This window comes from Rana temporaria, chromosome 2, assembly GCF_905171775.1.
Source record: "Rana temporaria chromosome 2, aRanTem1.1, whole genome shotgun sequence".
Classification (NCBI taxonomy): domain Eukaryota; kingdom Metazoa; phylum Chordata; class Amphibia; order Anura; family Ranidae; genus Rana; species Rana temporaria.
In genome coordinates, this window is record NC_053490.1 from 221,442,834 (window position 1) to 221,459,815 (window position 16,982).

A 16,982-nucleotide genomic window follows, 5' to 3' on the forward strand; every position below is an offset into this window, starting at 1 on the left:
ACAGTTATAACACACCTAGGGATCACAGTTAACCCCTTGATCACCCCTAGTGGTTAACCCCTTCCCTACCAGTGACATGTATACAGTATCAGTGCATTTTTATAGCACTGATTGCTGTATAATTTCACTGGTCCCAAAAGTGTGTCAAAAGTGACGATCTGTCGGCTGATAAAAATCGCTGATCACCGCCATTACTAGTAAAAAATAATAATAATAATAAAAATGCCATAAATGTATTCCCTATTTTGTAGACGCTATAACCTTTTTGCAAACCAATCAATATACGCTTATTGCGATTTTTTTTATGTACAAGAATACATATTGGACTAAACTAAGGAAACTTATTTTTTTTTAATTTGGATATTTATTATAGAAAAAAAGTAGGATATTGTGTTTTTTTTCAAAATTGTCACTCTTCTTTTGTTTATAGCGCAAAAAAGTAAAAACCGCAGAGGTGATCAAATACCACCAAAAGAAAGCTGATCCTATAATGTTTTATATATATAGAAGTGTACACTATGCATAAAAACGTTACTTGATGATGTAACTTTTTCCCAGTGTGACAAGTTAGCTATAGTTCTAATAAAGCTGTCTTTAACATGATATTCTCTTTCTTTGCCAGAATATTTCTCAGTTGCCATGTGGAAGAGCACTGTATACCTATGAAGGAAAGGAACCTGGGGATCTGAAGTTCAACAAGGGTGACATCATTATTCTGAGACGGAAGGTGGATGAGAACTGGTATCATGGAGAGCTAAATGGAAACCGTGGATTCTTCCCTGCCAGCTACATCCAGTGCATCAAACCACTTAACCAGCCTCCTCCACAAGGAAAAGCACTTTATGACTTTGAGATCAAGGATAAAGATCAAGATAAAGATTGTTTAACATTCACTAAGGTATGGGAATAAGTGTTGTTGCTATTTGACAAGTATACTATACTATACTGACTCTGACTTTAACATACACATTTTATACTTAGTGTTAAGATTTATGAAGTTATTTGTACCAGATCAATTTCAAAACTGAACATCTTGGTTAATATTACTTTAGATCAGGTTAAACAGCACTGACTATATGCAGGAATCCAAGTTGCTTGCTCCACATCCTCTTGTGTAATGCCGCGTGCACACGATCGTAAATTCCAACAAGAAAAATTTGATGTGAGCTTTTGGTCGGAAATTCCAACCGTGTAGGCTCCATCATACTTTTTCTGTCGGAATTTCCGACAGCAAAAATGTAAGAGCTGGTTCTCAAAATTACGATCGTCTGTATGCAATTCCGACGCATGCTCGGAATCAATTCGACGCATTCTCGGAATCATTGAACTTTATTTTTCTCGGCTTGTTGTAGTGTTGTACGTCACCACGTTCTTGACGGTCGGAATTTTGTGTGACAGTGTGTATGCAACACAAGTTTGAGCCAACATTCCATCGGAAAAAACATCCACGGTTTCCTTGTCGGAATTTCCGATCGTGTGTAAGTGGCATAAGCCAGGAAAGACTTCCCTTCTCATAAGGGCTTTACCCGCTTAATGACCAGGCCATTTTTTGTTATACGGCACTGCGTCACTTTAACTGACAATTGCGCAGTCATGCAATGCTGTACCCAAACAAAATTGAGGTCCTCCTTTTCCCACAAATAGAGCTCTCTGGTATTTGATCACCTTTCACCTTTGCGTTTTTAATTTTTTGCACTATAAACAAAAAAAGACCCACAATTATTGTTTTAACTTTTTGCTATAATAAATATCCCCCATAAAATTTAAAAATAAAATGTCTTTATCAGTTTAGGCCAAAATGTATTCTTTTACATATTTTTGGTAAAGAAAATTGCAATGAGCGTATATAGATTGGTTTGCGTAAAAGTTAAAGGCGTCTACAAAATAGGGGATATATTTGCAATTTAGGCACATAAATAGACCACACACAGCCCCTAACCGTAGCTTGGGAGAAAGAAGCGTGCATCTTGTGTATTCCCTTGATTCGCCTGCTCAGAAACACGTCGCTTTACGACAGTACAACCACTTCACTAAACTCTGCACTCCAGCCCTCTCTGTGATTGTCCGGATGCACTCCAAGCCTAGTTTTGGATCCCGCATGAATCCCAGAAGTCTCCTGTAAAACAGGACGCCGGCAACATGGAGAACTAGAGCCTATTACCACCCTGACTGCAGAGATCAAATCTGACTACACGGAACTCCCTTGCGCTTGACATAAAGAATTTTACATGTGAGTGTTTTAATGCATCTGGCTATTAAATTTAAAACAGTCTTACTAAGAGACACTTGTTGCTTTGTTTTCTCTCTTTTACATATTTGGAGTGGCTTCAACTCCCTACACAAGGCTGCCCTACCAATACAGACTGTACATCTTCACACAGAGCTGTATATGCTCACAGGACTATCAAATTAACTTACATTTTGCGTACTACCATACTATAACCTGTGCCGCTACCCATTGTTTGTTTTTTCCAATTCAATATTGAACCCTACGGACTAAGACTGGGATACCATTAAAGTTCATCTGTGTGTAAAGGCAGGGGTCCCAATACTTTTGACAATATAGTGTAGTTGAACGAACCGCATTTTCAGTTATTTTTTTTTACTAAGTATTATAATTTGCAGGTTACATATTTAAAGCTGAAAATGTCTTATCTTGGAAAACACATTGCAACCGAAAAAAAATTGAATTTTCTTTTTTTTAGTTTATCTCAAGTTGTGAGCAGAAGATTGTAGGAGAAGGTACAGTACAATGTCCCCTGGACACATGGCACTGTGTGGGCACAAATAGGGTGAAGCAGGACACCAGGTTAATGGCAACAAGGCATTTCCCATGAACATAGTGCTTATTATACTACAGCTCTTCCTAGACTGAATTAAGAAATGCTTTTTCTATTGGATGATTGTAGGACTGAACACTACACTGTGCACACAGAATTGGGAATAACTTGCTACCCTATCAGATAAGGGAGAAGATGGTTATTCCAGAAACAGGCTCTCGGTGCTGAACAGTTTATGAATATCGATAAACTAACAAAGGGTGTCAAAAGGGAAACAAGGCACAATAATTGGTCCAACTAGCTATACCTTTTTTGTGTCGTTGACCAATGAAAAGTGAGAACTCTATAATTTAGCTCCAAAGAAAGTTTACTGCGTTTAGCAGAACTGAAAAGGAATGTACGGAGAATAGGTGTCTCTTTGAATCATACTTTCAATAGATATAGCCAATTGACATCCTGCATGGAAGATTTATAAGGCTAGGAAGAGACTAACAATTTGTTGAAAATACCAGGAGGAGATTGAGAAACATAAAGGCGAGTGGGAAAAAAAAAAGCAGAGGAGAGCATTGTACATTGCAGAGCAAAGACAAGGTGAGATCAGACGCTTTAGTGACAAATCTCATCTTGGAAGGTCAGTCTCAGTACAATGAACAGGCCAGAAGTTTAATTGGGGAAAACTTTCAAAAGCTAAGCTGCTGATCAAGTGAATCTGAAAGACAAGCCAGAGACCAGATAGAATTAAATAAAATGACTAGTATGTGACTGTAAAAAAAGAATTCGGAGAAACAAAAAACATCATCAATTGTAGACAATTCTGTGGCAAAAGCATTAATACAAAGAAAGACTAAAGGTTATAATTAAATACCTTCAAATCACTGCATCTGTTTGTCCAACGCTTTATTTTATGTGCTCTAATGGAAAAAAAAATACTATATAAGACTGGGTTCATTTAAGTAGGGGTGTCTGTCTGGTAACACTGTAAATCTTGCCTAACCTAGTAAATGGCAGATGTAACTGTGTATACAATCTACACTAAGGCTGTATACGTCCCCATATTTATGTTATAACACATGGCAGACCATTATTATAAATGACTAGAAACACTATTACATGTTACAGTTCTCAAAGGCCACATACCGTCCAGGATTTTTATGGACACGCAATCACTTTGTTTAGTGACAAACTGATTAATCTCTATTAACTCTAGAAATCCTAAAACCTTGGAAAGTTTGTGGCCCTTTAAAGGACAGAGGCGACTCTAGGCTTTGTGAGGCCTTAGGTAAAACTTAGGCCCCATACACACGGCCGAGGAACTCGACGTGCCAAACACGTCGAGTTCCTCGTCGAGTTCTGGGATGAAGCCGCCGAGGAGCTCGGCGGGCCACCTTCTCCCATAGAACAACGAGAAAATAGAGAACATGTTCTCTATTTTCTCGACGAGTTCCTCGGCGGCTCCATCGAGCCAAAAGTGTACAGACGACAGAGTTTCTCGGCAGAATCCGGGTTTGACCGAGTTTCTCTATGAATTCTGCCGAGAAACTCTGTCGTGTGTACGAGGCCTTAGACATGAGGCCCCACTCATGTCCATAATGGGAAAAATAATTCAAGCGATACAAATTAACTGTATGAGGAGGGTACAGTACAGGTGAAGGGTAAGTGGACACAGTACAGGGGGGAGCAAGTGGGCACAGCACAAGGAGGGCAAGTGGACACAGTACAGAGGGCATGAGGATACAGGACAGGTGGAACAGGAGGGAACAGCACAGCGGAGGGTAAGTGGACACAATACAGGGGGCAGGAGGATACAGTACAGGGGGAGGATACATGGACACAGTATAGGGGGCGAGAGGATACAGTACAAGGGGGAGCAGGAGGGCACAGGACAAGGGGAGGGTAAGTAGACGCAGTACAGCGGGCATGAGGGTAAAGTTTTGAGGGGGAGAAGGAGGGCACAGAACAGGAGTAGGTAAGTGGACACAGTACAGTATAGGGGCAGTAATGAATAATACAAATATGGTCTCCCTGAGCAAAGACAGGGAAGCTGCTCTCACAGATCCTACCTATTCTGGAAGGCTAATGCAGCATACACACGATCGGAATTTCCGACAAATGTTCAATGTGAGCTTTTGGTCGGATATTCCGACTGTGTGTATGCTCCATCGGACATTTGCTGTCGGAAATTTCCAACATCAAATGTTTGAGAGCTGGTTCTCTATTTTTCCGACAACAAAATTTGTTGTCGGAAATTCCGACGCACAAAGACCCTACGCATGCTCGGAATCAATTTGACGCATGCTCGGAATCATTGAATTTAATTTTTCTCATTGTAGTTTTGTACATCACTGCGTTCTTGACGTTCGGAATTTCAGACAACATTTGTGTAACCGTCTGCATGCAAGACAAGTTTGAGCCAACATTCCATCGCCAAAAAATCCACGGTTGTGTTGTCGGAAATTCCGACCATGTGTATGCGGTATTAATCTACAACTGGAATGACAACTCCCCCTCTACCTTCCTCTCCAGAGTTTCTGGCCTTCTTATGGCACTTTGCAGGGGTTAAGGAAGAACCCTGAGGTGGAGCATCTTAAAGCGGATCTCCACTCTAAAGTGAAGTCGCGCTGATCGGCACCCTCCCCCCCTCCGGTGTCACATTTGACACCTTTCAGGGGGGAGGGGGTGCAGATACCTGTCTACAGACAGGTATCTGCACCCACTTCCGGCCACACGATACGGGCAAAAGACGGGTTTTTCCTTACTTCCCGTCCGTCCCCCGTTGTATGCTGGGAACACTCGGCTCTCAGCACACAGCGGGAGCCAATCGGCGGGTGCAGCGCGACTCGCGCATGCGCCGTAGGGAACCGGGCTGTGAAGCCGGAGCGCTTCACTTCCTGGTTCCCTCACTGTGGATGGAGGGGGGAGCAGCAGGGTGACGGGCGATCGCTCGTCATCTGCTGCGGACGGCGCTGGACTCCAGGACAGGTAAGTGTCCTTATATTAAAAGTCAGCAGCTGCAGTATTTGTAGCTGCTGGCTTTTAATATATTTTTTTTAGTGGCACATCCGCTTTAATACTGCTGCTGCTTGTGTGGGTGAGATGTGTACTGCGCCAATCAAATGGGATAAATGGGAAGGAAGTGTCAGCAGGGATTGGCACAGTACACATCCCATCCACACAAGCAACAGCAATAGTAAGATGTTCCACCTCTGGGTTCTTTCTCAACGCCCCCTCTACCTTCCCTTACAGAGTTTCTGGCTTTCTTCTGGCACTTTGCAGGGGTTAAGGAAGAAACTTGAGGTGAAGCATCTTATTTCTGCTGCTGCTTGTGTGGCTGGCATGTGTACTGCACCAGGGCTACTGATATGGCAGTACAACCAGCCCTGTTGTACCAGGTCTGGCCCCATAAGCTCCACAGGGGTGCCCAGCAGCATCACAGTTCATTTCTGCATGTTAAAGGAAATAGGATGTGCACTTTGCACTGTACTGTGCAGCCTACAAGTGCAGTTGCTCCAGAGCTTAGTAAATGAGGTAAAGTTTCACTTTGCAAAAAGTACCCAATCACGCGCAAGGAAAAAAAAAATGTTTGTACATGATTGGATAATGGAAGTCAGCAGAGCTTTTGCTCATTTACTTAGCGTTGGAGCAACTGCCCTTGCAGAGTGCATGGGGAAAAGATACCCTTTGCTGTAGTTACAATGAACAAAGACAATTCCAAAACACCTGCTTTGATCTTCTGATTAAAATAAAGCTAATGTTCTTTTCAGGAGAACATTGATCAAAACTATATTTGTATAGCAGTAGATGGATATTTCTTAATTACTACAGCTAGATTTTATGTTGTACCTCTTTTAATGAGAAGTCATATTTCAATGAGACAAAATAAAATAAAATAACACATTTATTATTGAATATTCAGCACAGCTGAGTCATCAACCAAATGGCCTTCCCAAGACAGCTGTAAAAAGCTAACATGAGTTTCCCATTTGCCACGTGTGGTTACCAGACTTGTCCTGATGGCATTGGAATTAAACCCACATAAGAGAATCTCTCCCAGAAAATAGGTTTTCCTAAATAGCAATACTGTGCATGTTATTGGGCAAGAGAGCACAACAAATGGGAAAGCAATTACTAAACCCATTTGCAGTCTAGGACATGATGAATCATTTTAATGAGAACTTACCTTACGCATTGAGATTGCATTGCATGTTTTCTGCTCTAATTTCATGATGTTTTGTTTATATACAGGGACAGATAGAACAAAAATGGCTAGCGGTAAAAGATAAAACATCCAAGGATTTAAAATAATTAGTAAAAAGGGTACTTGTAACTTATTTACCAATGGATTGATGTCATTTTTACTCTAGTCTACAAACTGCAGTTCTACATAATTAGTCAGGTTTAAAAAAGACCAAAGTCCATCTAGTTCAACCAATAAAAAAAAAAAAAAAATCTCCATATTTAATGGTAACATGACATAATATAAATAAATAAACATAGTAAAGCAAAGATGGGAATAAAGCTTCAAAAAAATGTTATCATCGAAAAACAGTTTTCAAAATTACACCCTGATAGATTCTTTTTTTTTTTTTTTAATGCGTCCAATATATTTTTTCCCATCACATATCTGATTTTGCAGAACTTGCAAGCTTTTAATACATTTGGGATAACATTGAGACACAATACCGTTCATGGCATGCTTGGTTCTGTTTTTGATACATTCCCACTCTTCACTTCATTTTTTTTTTAACTTCAGGTCTCACCATGTAGTCTCTGTGAAACCTGTTGGCCTGGTTCACACTGGTGCGTTTTGACATGCGATTTGGCATGTCAAATCGCATGTCAAAATGGCGGTATTTCCTGCAAATTGCTAATCGTCCTAATCGGTCCGACACTGCATCTGCGGCGCTGCACCGATTTCAAAAAGTAGTTTCTGTACTACTTTTTGCGATTTACGCCCGCGATTTACATTGACATTTGTGCAGAAACCTGCACAGGTTTCTCTAAAATCGCGGCCGAAATCGGGACTGCAAGCGGGAATGAAATTGTGCGAGTTCAGTTGAACTCGCACGGCTTCACTCCCGCAGCCCAGTGTGAATCTGGAGGTTATGTTTTCTCATGCATGGTCAGAAATGACAGTGATCCTCTGTGTGATACATACAGTAATATGCAAATAATTGTAAACAGAACACAGATCATTATTTGCTGCTAAAGGATTAACTCCTCTTTTTTGGCAGGTACTATATGGTGTATCAAATGTATTATGTTGCGAGATAGACTTTTTTTTTTGGGGTGGGGCGTGTGGTGTGTTTTCAAAAAGAACATTATTATTTTTTTATGTTCAATCATTTTTTATTCATTTTTCCACAGTAATTTTTATTTCCAAAAAATAAACACATACAAAGTATGTTTAGAAAAAATGAATAGACATGATGGACTATCGCGGTACCAGAGAGGAATTTGTACAATAAAATAAAATAAAATAAAATCAATAAATGTTTCATAGTAAAGTTCAACAATCTCTGTTACTATCAATGTCAAGTGGTTGACGCGTTTCACATTCCTGCTTCTTCAGAACCATATATTATTGACTTGTAACAAAGACCTTTAGTAAGAACATGGAGAGACATGGATTAATAATAATGGTTATATTTTCCATAGGAACAGCAGAGTCATTGTCACAGTTTATAATCTCCTCAGATAAAGATAAATCAAATGAAGAAAAATGTATTAATTGAAAAGAGAACCAATAGCGATGATTTTCTTGTATGGGTACCCCCATAGCCTATATTTCCACTTTATATATACATACAAAGTGTGGTTAGTAATATTTCAGAGCATGAGGAATTTGACTTTGTAAAAAATATGCTATCAATGGGAAATACTTGAACTACAGTAATGCTGTAAAACAATGCAAAGAATAGAGAGTCAACATATGACGTGGCTCCAAAAAGAAAAAGGAAGATGAGGGTAGAGGGAAGAGAGGAGTGGGTTAGCGCATCAATTCCAGGCCTTCTTCACTACCAACATAGGAAGAAAGTAAAGTGAGAGATAAGGGGAAAGGGGGGGGGGGTTGTTGTATGTGGGACAGGAGAGCGGTGGAACCCAAGTGGCTAAAAGGCGTCAATAATCATAGGGTCAATGAGCCAGGCCAAAAATCAGGTGGATAGTAAGACACTATCTATGGCTGCCAAACCTTCTAGATTTTTGCCATTGTATCAGTTTGTCTAGCAGTGAACCTTTTAGAAAGCCAATTATTTTTAATGTTTAGTTTTTTTCTGTGACTTTCACATTTTTCCCTTTTTGCTCTTACATTTCTCCATTGTTGGAAATCAGGGAAATGTGTAATTCACTGTAGTCGCTCAGACTTCTTGATTAGAGACTCTTGATATAACAGCGTAGAAAGTGCATTTTTCCCATTGAGTCAGTCTTGATTGACACATGAATTGAGAGAGATGAACTGTAAAGCACAACTATTATGTAGTACAACAAAATGGGAAGCAGAGTCTGATTATGTAATGGGCAGTCATGCCTTTCCGCAAGAACATATATAATTACCACGTAAGCACAGAAGTTTTTTACGTCTTTACTGCACATTGATAAAATGGTTCGCATAGCACTCATCTCTTTCAACTACACATCTAAAAATGTGAATACTCTCCCAGTTATAAAAGAAGTCTAAAGCCCCATACACACAGTCACACTTTTTGCCAACCAACTTCAAAATCTGCAACTTTTCTAATTTGTCTGACCGTGTGTACGCTCCATCGGACCAACTTTTTCGGGTTTCATCCAACAAAAAGTTGGGACTGCAAACGGACCAACTTTTTGTCAACAAAAGTCTGATGGTGCCTAGTCTGACCGTGTGTACAGCAAGCCAACCAACTTTTGGACAAAGTGCAAATACGCATGCTCAGAACCAATGTTAAAATCAACCAACAATAGCAGAAGTTAACCAAAGGGTGGCGGTAAAGAGCAAAAAAAAACACTTGATGTTAGGAAAGTTTTAGAAAAAGTTTGCAGAAAAGTCTGACTGTGTGTATGCTATGGGTGTGGCCGTACAAATCAATTAGGACAAAAATCCAAGGGAAATTTGGTTGGATGTCTGACCGTGTATATGAGCCTTTATTCTGGACAGCTGGGTTGGCTTCACACAAACACATTGATGTAATGTGATGTCATATCTTAACACCATACACTGTTTAGTGCATTCATTTAGAATGGCACCACATTGCACAAGCCAAATAGCCTGCAATGCACCCCTGCTGCAATACACCACAACACAAATGCTGCAGGGATGTTTTTTCAACTATTACTGTGTAATGTCAGACAATTTTTAATGAAACAGTTGTGTTGAACGCACATTAGCTCTCGAAATAACGTGTACAATAGTGCACCTCAATGGAAACACATGTGTAAAGGGGCCTTTAAAGAAGAATTTCAGGTATTGATATTTTATACATTGTTACATTGGTCCAGCTTGCAACTATGCATTTACCATACTTGATCAATGGCCACTTGGCATGGGTGCCATTCAGAGAATGTTTTGCATTTTCTGAATGCATGAAAAATGTTCTCTGATTGGACTATGGGAAGTGGTGGGGTGGTGATGTTGTGCTCTCCACCCTGTCCAATCAGAGAATGCTGTGCATTCATTCAGAAATTGCAAAGCAATCTCTGAATTGCACCCATGCAGAGTCCTGACCTCCTATGTTCACAATGCAGCAGGACAGCCACTCAATGTAGGACCCAGAAGAAAGTGGAGATCATTGGATGATCTCTGTTTACTTTAGTGATTTCCAGGTTCCAAGCTGTAAGTAGTTACATCGGGCCAGGCAGGTTTGATCAGCCTTTTACCCATAATAAATGAAATAATAATTTAAAAACTGCATCTTGGATTTACTTGTGTTATCTTTGTGTAATATTAAAATTTGTTTTATGATCTTAATTTTTTTTTTTTATTTATTAAATATTTATTTAAGGTAAGCAGATTGTACATAACATTATGGCATCACAAATGTCAACCAACCTCAAATATTAATAGGCAAAAGTTATAACACATCAAAAAGGTCTACGTACATTAACCAATTAAGTACCGCCGCACGACTATATACGTCAACAGAATGGCACGGCTGGGCACATGGACGTATATATACGCCCCCTTTAAGATCCCAGCCGTGAGTCGTGAGCACGCCGGCGGCGGCACGCTCGCGACCTGGTCCCAATTTCCGTGACTGCGCATGCGGGACCCGCGGACCCGATCGGAGCTGAAGAACGGTGAGAGGTGAGTGTAAACAAACCTTCCCCGTTCTTCTCTGTGGCAGTGTCAGTGATCGTCTGTTCCCTGATATAGGGAACGATGATCACTGACGTCACACGTCCAGCCCCGCCCCCCTACAGTAAGAAACACACATTAGGTCACACTTAACCCCTACAGCGCCCCCTAGTGGTTAACCCCTTCACTGCCATTGTCATTTTCACAGTAATCAATGCATTTTTATAGCACTTTTCGCTGTGAAAATGACAATGGTCCCAAAAATGGGTCAAAAGTGTCCGATGTGTCTGCCATAATGTTGCAGTCACTAAAAAGTTCGCTGATCGCCGCCATTAGTAGTAAAAAAAAATTATTAATAAAAATGCCATACAACTATCCCCTATTTTGTAAACGCTATAAATTTTGTGCAAACCAATCGATAAACACTTATATGCGATCTTTTGTACCAAAAATAGGTAGAATAATACGTATTGACCTAAACTGAGGAGAAACATTTTTTTTTATATATTTTTTGGGGATATTTATCATAGCAAAAAGTAAAAAATATTGCATTTTTTTCTAAATTGTCACTGTATTTTTGTTTAATAGCGCAACAAATAAAAACCACAGAGGTGATCAAATACCACCAAAAGAAATCTCTATTTGTGGGAAAAAAAGGACGCCAATTTTGTTTGGGAGCCACGTTGCACGACTGCGCAATTGTCAGTTAAAGCGTCACAGTGCCAAATCGCAAAAAGGGGCAAGGTCCTTAACCTGCATAATAGTCTGGGTATTAACCAGTTAATGAAGTAACTGGTAAAGATTCCTTTACAGTGTCATAAGAGAGCAGGAGACTGTGGTCTAAATACTCCACAACAGCCACCACCTGCAATTCAACCTGGCTAATAGGGGGGACCGCCAGACCAGAAAGAAGGTCAGATATACCAGACATATGTGAACCATTAAGAGTGATCAATAGGGGAAAAGTAAGAAATCTTGCAGGGTGAAGCAGACTTAACCCCTATTGGCAGGTACCAAGCCAATATATTATTGCAGACAATGACGAAACGGTGTGTCTGTAATAAAGTGTGGCTATGATCTGAATTATTTAAGTATGAGAAATATGCAACACAGAATTTAAATCAGGGGGGCAAATACTTTTTCACAGCACACTATATTGTCAAAAGTATTGGGACGCCTGCCTTTACAGTGCACTACACAGTGCACTACAAGAGCAAAGTACACTTAAAATTGCACTGGAAGTGCAGTCGCTGTAAATCTGAGGGCTAGATCTGAAATGAGGGGAAGCTCTGCTTATTTTATCATCCAATCATGTATAAGCTAAAATGCTGTTTTTTATTTTCTTCTTTTATTTTATTTTCAGATCTACAGTGACTGAACTTCCAAGTGCACTTTGCACTTTTAGTTTGCACTTGTAGTGCAAAGTGGATTTGCCTTTCGTAAATAACCCCCATACACACTCATAAACCTTGTGTACAGCTTTCCCAGTTGAAGCTGGTATAGGGTGGGCCAACTTAATATTGAACCCTACGGACTAATGCCGCGTACACACGATCGGTCCATCCGATGAGAACGGTCTGATGAAGCTGACTGATGGTCAGTCGTGCCTACACACCATTGGTTAAAAAAACGATCGTGTCAGAACGCGGTGACGTAAAACACAACGTGCTGAAAAAAACAAAGTTCAATGCTTCCAAGCATGCGTCAACTTGATTCTGAGCATGCGTGGATTTTTAACCGATGGACGTGCCTACAAACAATCGTTTTTTTTTCTATCGGTTAGGTATCCATCGGTTAAATTTAAAACAAGATTGCTTTTTTTTAACCTATGGATAAATAACCGATGGGGCCTACACACGATCGGTTTGGTCTGATGAAAACGGTCCATCAGACCGTTCTCATCGGTTTGACCGATCGTGTGTACGCGGCATAAGACTGGGATTCCATTATAGTGTATGTGGGTTTATCGTGTTTATCACCATGAATTATATTTCGCAAGATTTGGACTTCTGTCGTTCTGGTCCTTTCAGACATCTGACTAGTATTATTTGATCAGCAGTGGTAGAATCTCGCTATGACATCTGTATATCATTTCTGACATGATAGATTTATCGTGCACCAAGAAGGAAAAATAATGCAAGAAATCTAGTGGAGTACATTACTTTTAAAGTAGGTCACTTGCAGAGAGACCAGAAATCCCACTGAGGAAAGAGCTCCAAGTGAAAAACAGAAAAGATATTGAAAAATCTTGGAAGCAGGCTCAGAGCTGCAGTGTATAAAAGGCGTCCGTCCTCAGTCTGCCAGGCAGTCCTCTGCCTTTGATTACCGAGCAGTGGGTGGCTATTGAATGTTATTTCCTAAACTACAAGCAAAGTGGGTTAATATGGAGCTTGTCATGTCACTCTCATCACTCCGTACAGTGAGATGAAAAGAGACCTTCTCCTGTGACCTCACGCACTGCAGCTCAACTCTATTGTGCACCGCTGAGCGCCGGCATGTGTGCTGGTGGAGCACGTTTGGCAAACTTACTTTAGTTATAGCTATTCCCGCAGACACATTTTTGTCATTTAGGCTTTAGATAGCCTTATAGTTGGGGAGATTAATCATATTTCTTTTTTTGTTTTCCTTTTATTTTACTATCTAAAGCGGCACAGCAGTGAGAGTAAAGGGTGCTTTTTTGAAAAGCAATGTCATTTTTAGAGGATCATTTCATTCTGCCCTCTGGGCGTACAATGTATATCCTCAAATAGAAGCTATTAGTGGCAGATTTTATTCTGTAAACATACCGACAAGGGAGAGCATGAGGGATTGCCAGACTAACAGCTGCTGAATGATGCTGCTGGGTTCTTGGTTACACCCCTGTCATGTTAATTCAATCATTATGAAATATGGCATGTAAATGTTTATTTTCTCAACCTTTGCCAAGGGACTGCTTTATACAAAGTACATTAACTAGGCGAATATTGATGGAAAAGGAAAAAAGCTGTATAGTTTTAAAATGTGTCGGAGAATTTTAGTAAGCCCATCGCTGTTAAATCTGAGCCAAAACCTTGGCAGACTATTTTATTCTGATTAATATATGCTATACTGTACAATGAAAAGTTTTTATTGTAACTATAAACCATATGTCTTTCCTATCAGTGCAGAGATGTAGGATATTTTATGTATTCGCCTAATATTTAAAACAAAATAAAGAAAAAAAAAAAAACATATATTTGTTTTGTTTTATTTGCATTGGCTTTAGGGGTCTAAACAGCAAAGTAGTAAAGTATATACCTGTACAGCGGGTAAATTGAGTATTGAATACGTCACCATTTTTCTAGGTAAATATATTTTTAAAGGTGCTATTGACATCTTTACCACATGTCAGTAACAATACATACAAGGAAGCAAAACAAATACGTTCAGAAATTAAGTTATGTGTAATAAAGTGGAATGACACATGGAAAAAGTATTGAACACGCTAACTGAAATGTATTTAGGGCCAGATTCACGTAGGGCAGCGGCGGCGTAACGTATCATAGATACGTTACACCGCCGCAATTTTTCATCGCAAGTGCCTGATTCACCAAGCACTTGCGATGAAAACTACGCCGGCGGCCTCCGGTGCAAGGCGGGCCAATTCAAATGGGCGCGTCCCATTTAAATTAGGTGCGCTCCCGCGCCGGACGTACTGTGCATGCTCAGTTTCCTAACTCCCGCCGTGCTTTGCGTGCCGTGACGTCATTTTTTCAAACGGCGACGCGCGTAGCGTACTTCCGTATTCCCGGACGTGTTACGCAAACTACGTTAAATTAAAAATTTCAACGCGGGAATGACGGCCATACTTTAGACAGCAATACGTTTGCTGACTGAAGTTAGGGCACCTAAAACGACGACTAACTTTGCGACGGGAAACTAGACTAGCGGCGACGTAGCGAACGCAAAAATCCCTCGGGGATCCGCCGTAGCTCCTAATTTGCATACCCGACGCTGGTTTACGCCGCGAACTCCCCCCAGCGGCGGCCGCGGTATTGCATCCTAAGATCCGACAGTGAAAAACGATAACACCTGTCGAATCTTAGGGATATCTATGCGTAACTGATTCTATGAATCAGTCGCATAGATAGAAACAGGGATACGGCCCTTAATACTTTGAACAAACTACAGTAATTCCTTTGTTGGTAATGACAGCTTCAAGCCTCCTGTATGGAGAAACTAGTCACATGCATTCCTCAGGTGTGATGTTGTCCATTCTTCCACACAGTTTTCAAATCTCGAAGGATCCGTGGGCCTCTTCTAGGAACTCTGATCTTTAGTTCTTTCCATAGATTTTCTATTGGATTCAAGTCAGGTGATTGGCTGGGCCATTCTAACAACTTTATTTTCTTTCTTTGAAACCAATTGGGAGTTTCCTTGGCCTTGTGTTTGGGATCATTGTCCTGCTGAAATGTCCACCCTCGTTTCATCTTCATCATCCTGGTAGATGGCAGCAGATTTTTATCAAGAATATCTTGGTACATTTTTCCATTCATCCTTCCTTTAATGATATGAAGTTTGCCAGTATCGTATGCTGAAAAACAGCCCCACCCACACTATGATGTTCTCACCTCCAAACTTCACTGTTATCGGGTGTTTTTGGGGTGATGTGCAGTGCCATTTGACCTCCAAACATGATGTGTATTATGGCATCCAAAGAGTTAAATTTTGGTCTCTGACTATATTCTTGCAGTATTTCACAGGCTTGTCCAAGGGCCAGTTCACACCAGACGCAGTTTAGTTCCGTGTGCTTTTTTCTGAACAAAATGCATGCACAGTTTTTTCCATGTATTCCAATGGCTCTAGTTGGCTCTAGTTCACACCATGCAGTCATTTTCCGGTCAGTTTCTGCACTGGAAACTGACTGCATGGTGTGAACTAGAGACAACTAGAGCCATTGGAATACATGGAAAACACTGTGCATGCATTTTTAGTGCAGAAAAAAATGCACACAAAACTGTACGGAACTGTGTCTGGTGTGAACTGGCCCTAAATGTTGTGCAGCAAGCTTTAAACAAGCTTCCACAAGCTTTTTCTTCAGCAATGGAGTATTGCGTGGTGAGGGTGTCAAGATGATTGAGTGCAGTACTTGGTAATTCCAGGTTTTTCTGAAGCTCTCCACAAGTAGTGCTTGACTCTTGGACAGCTTTTCTGATATTTATTTTTACTCCTCGGTCAGAAATCTTGTGAGGAGCACCTGGCCGTAGACGGTTTATGGTAAAAATATGTTCTTTCCACTTCCCAACAGTGCTCACTGGAACGTTCAGAAGTTTAGAAATCCTTCTGTAACCAATGCCATCAGTATGTTTTTAAATAATAAGGTTGTGAAGGTCTTGGGATAGCTCTTTGCTTTTACCCATCTTGAGATGTTTCTTGTGTGACACCTTGGTAATGAGACACCTCTTTATAGGCCATCAGGTGAAACTAGCCCTGCTGATATTAATTTGTGCTCACAAGGGGTGGGATTGCTTTCTAATATCTGATCGATTTCAACTGGTGTCTTCGCCTTCCATGCCCTTTTGCACCTCCCTTTCTTCATGTATTCAATACTTTTTCCCTGTGTCATTCCATTTTATCACACATAGCTTAATTTCTGAATGTATTTGTTTTGGTTTCTTTGTTTGGATTACATTGGTTCTTACTGACATGCGGTGAAAATTTCATGTCAATAGCACCTTTAAAAATATATTTACAGAGAAAAATGGTGACATGTTCAATGTAAGTATTGAACATGTCACCATTTTTCTCTGTAAATATATTTTTAAAGGTGCTACTTTACTACAAAGCGTGTTCGCTAATGTATTCACAATGCTATTTATTTGGATTTATTCAAGGTTCATTCATCTAGATGGCTTTAGTGTCCTTCCTTCCGTCCTACAAGAATGCAAGCGAATGAATACAGAATAACAATACTG

The 16,982-nt window shown here is 40.3% G+C and overlaps 1 protein-coding gene across 1 annotated transcript in view; it reads left to right on the plus strand.

Moving 5' to 3' along the window:
- Positions 1-16,982, plus strand: part of SH3RF3 (SH3 domain containing ring finger 3) — a 537,384-nt gene that overhangs the window by 313,951 nt on the left and 206,451 nt on the right. The window contains exon 2 of the mRNA XM_040336482.1: positions 623-898. Within this exon, the coding sequence (XP_040192416.1) occupies positions 623-898 (276 nt within the window). The remainder of the gene's footprint in view (positions 1-622; positions 899-16,982) is intronic.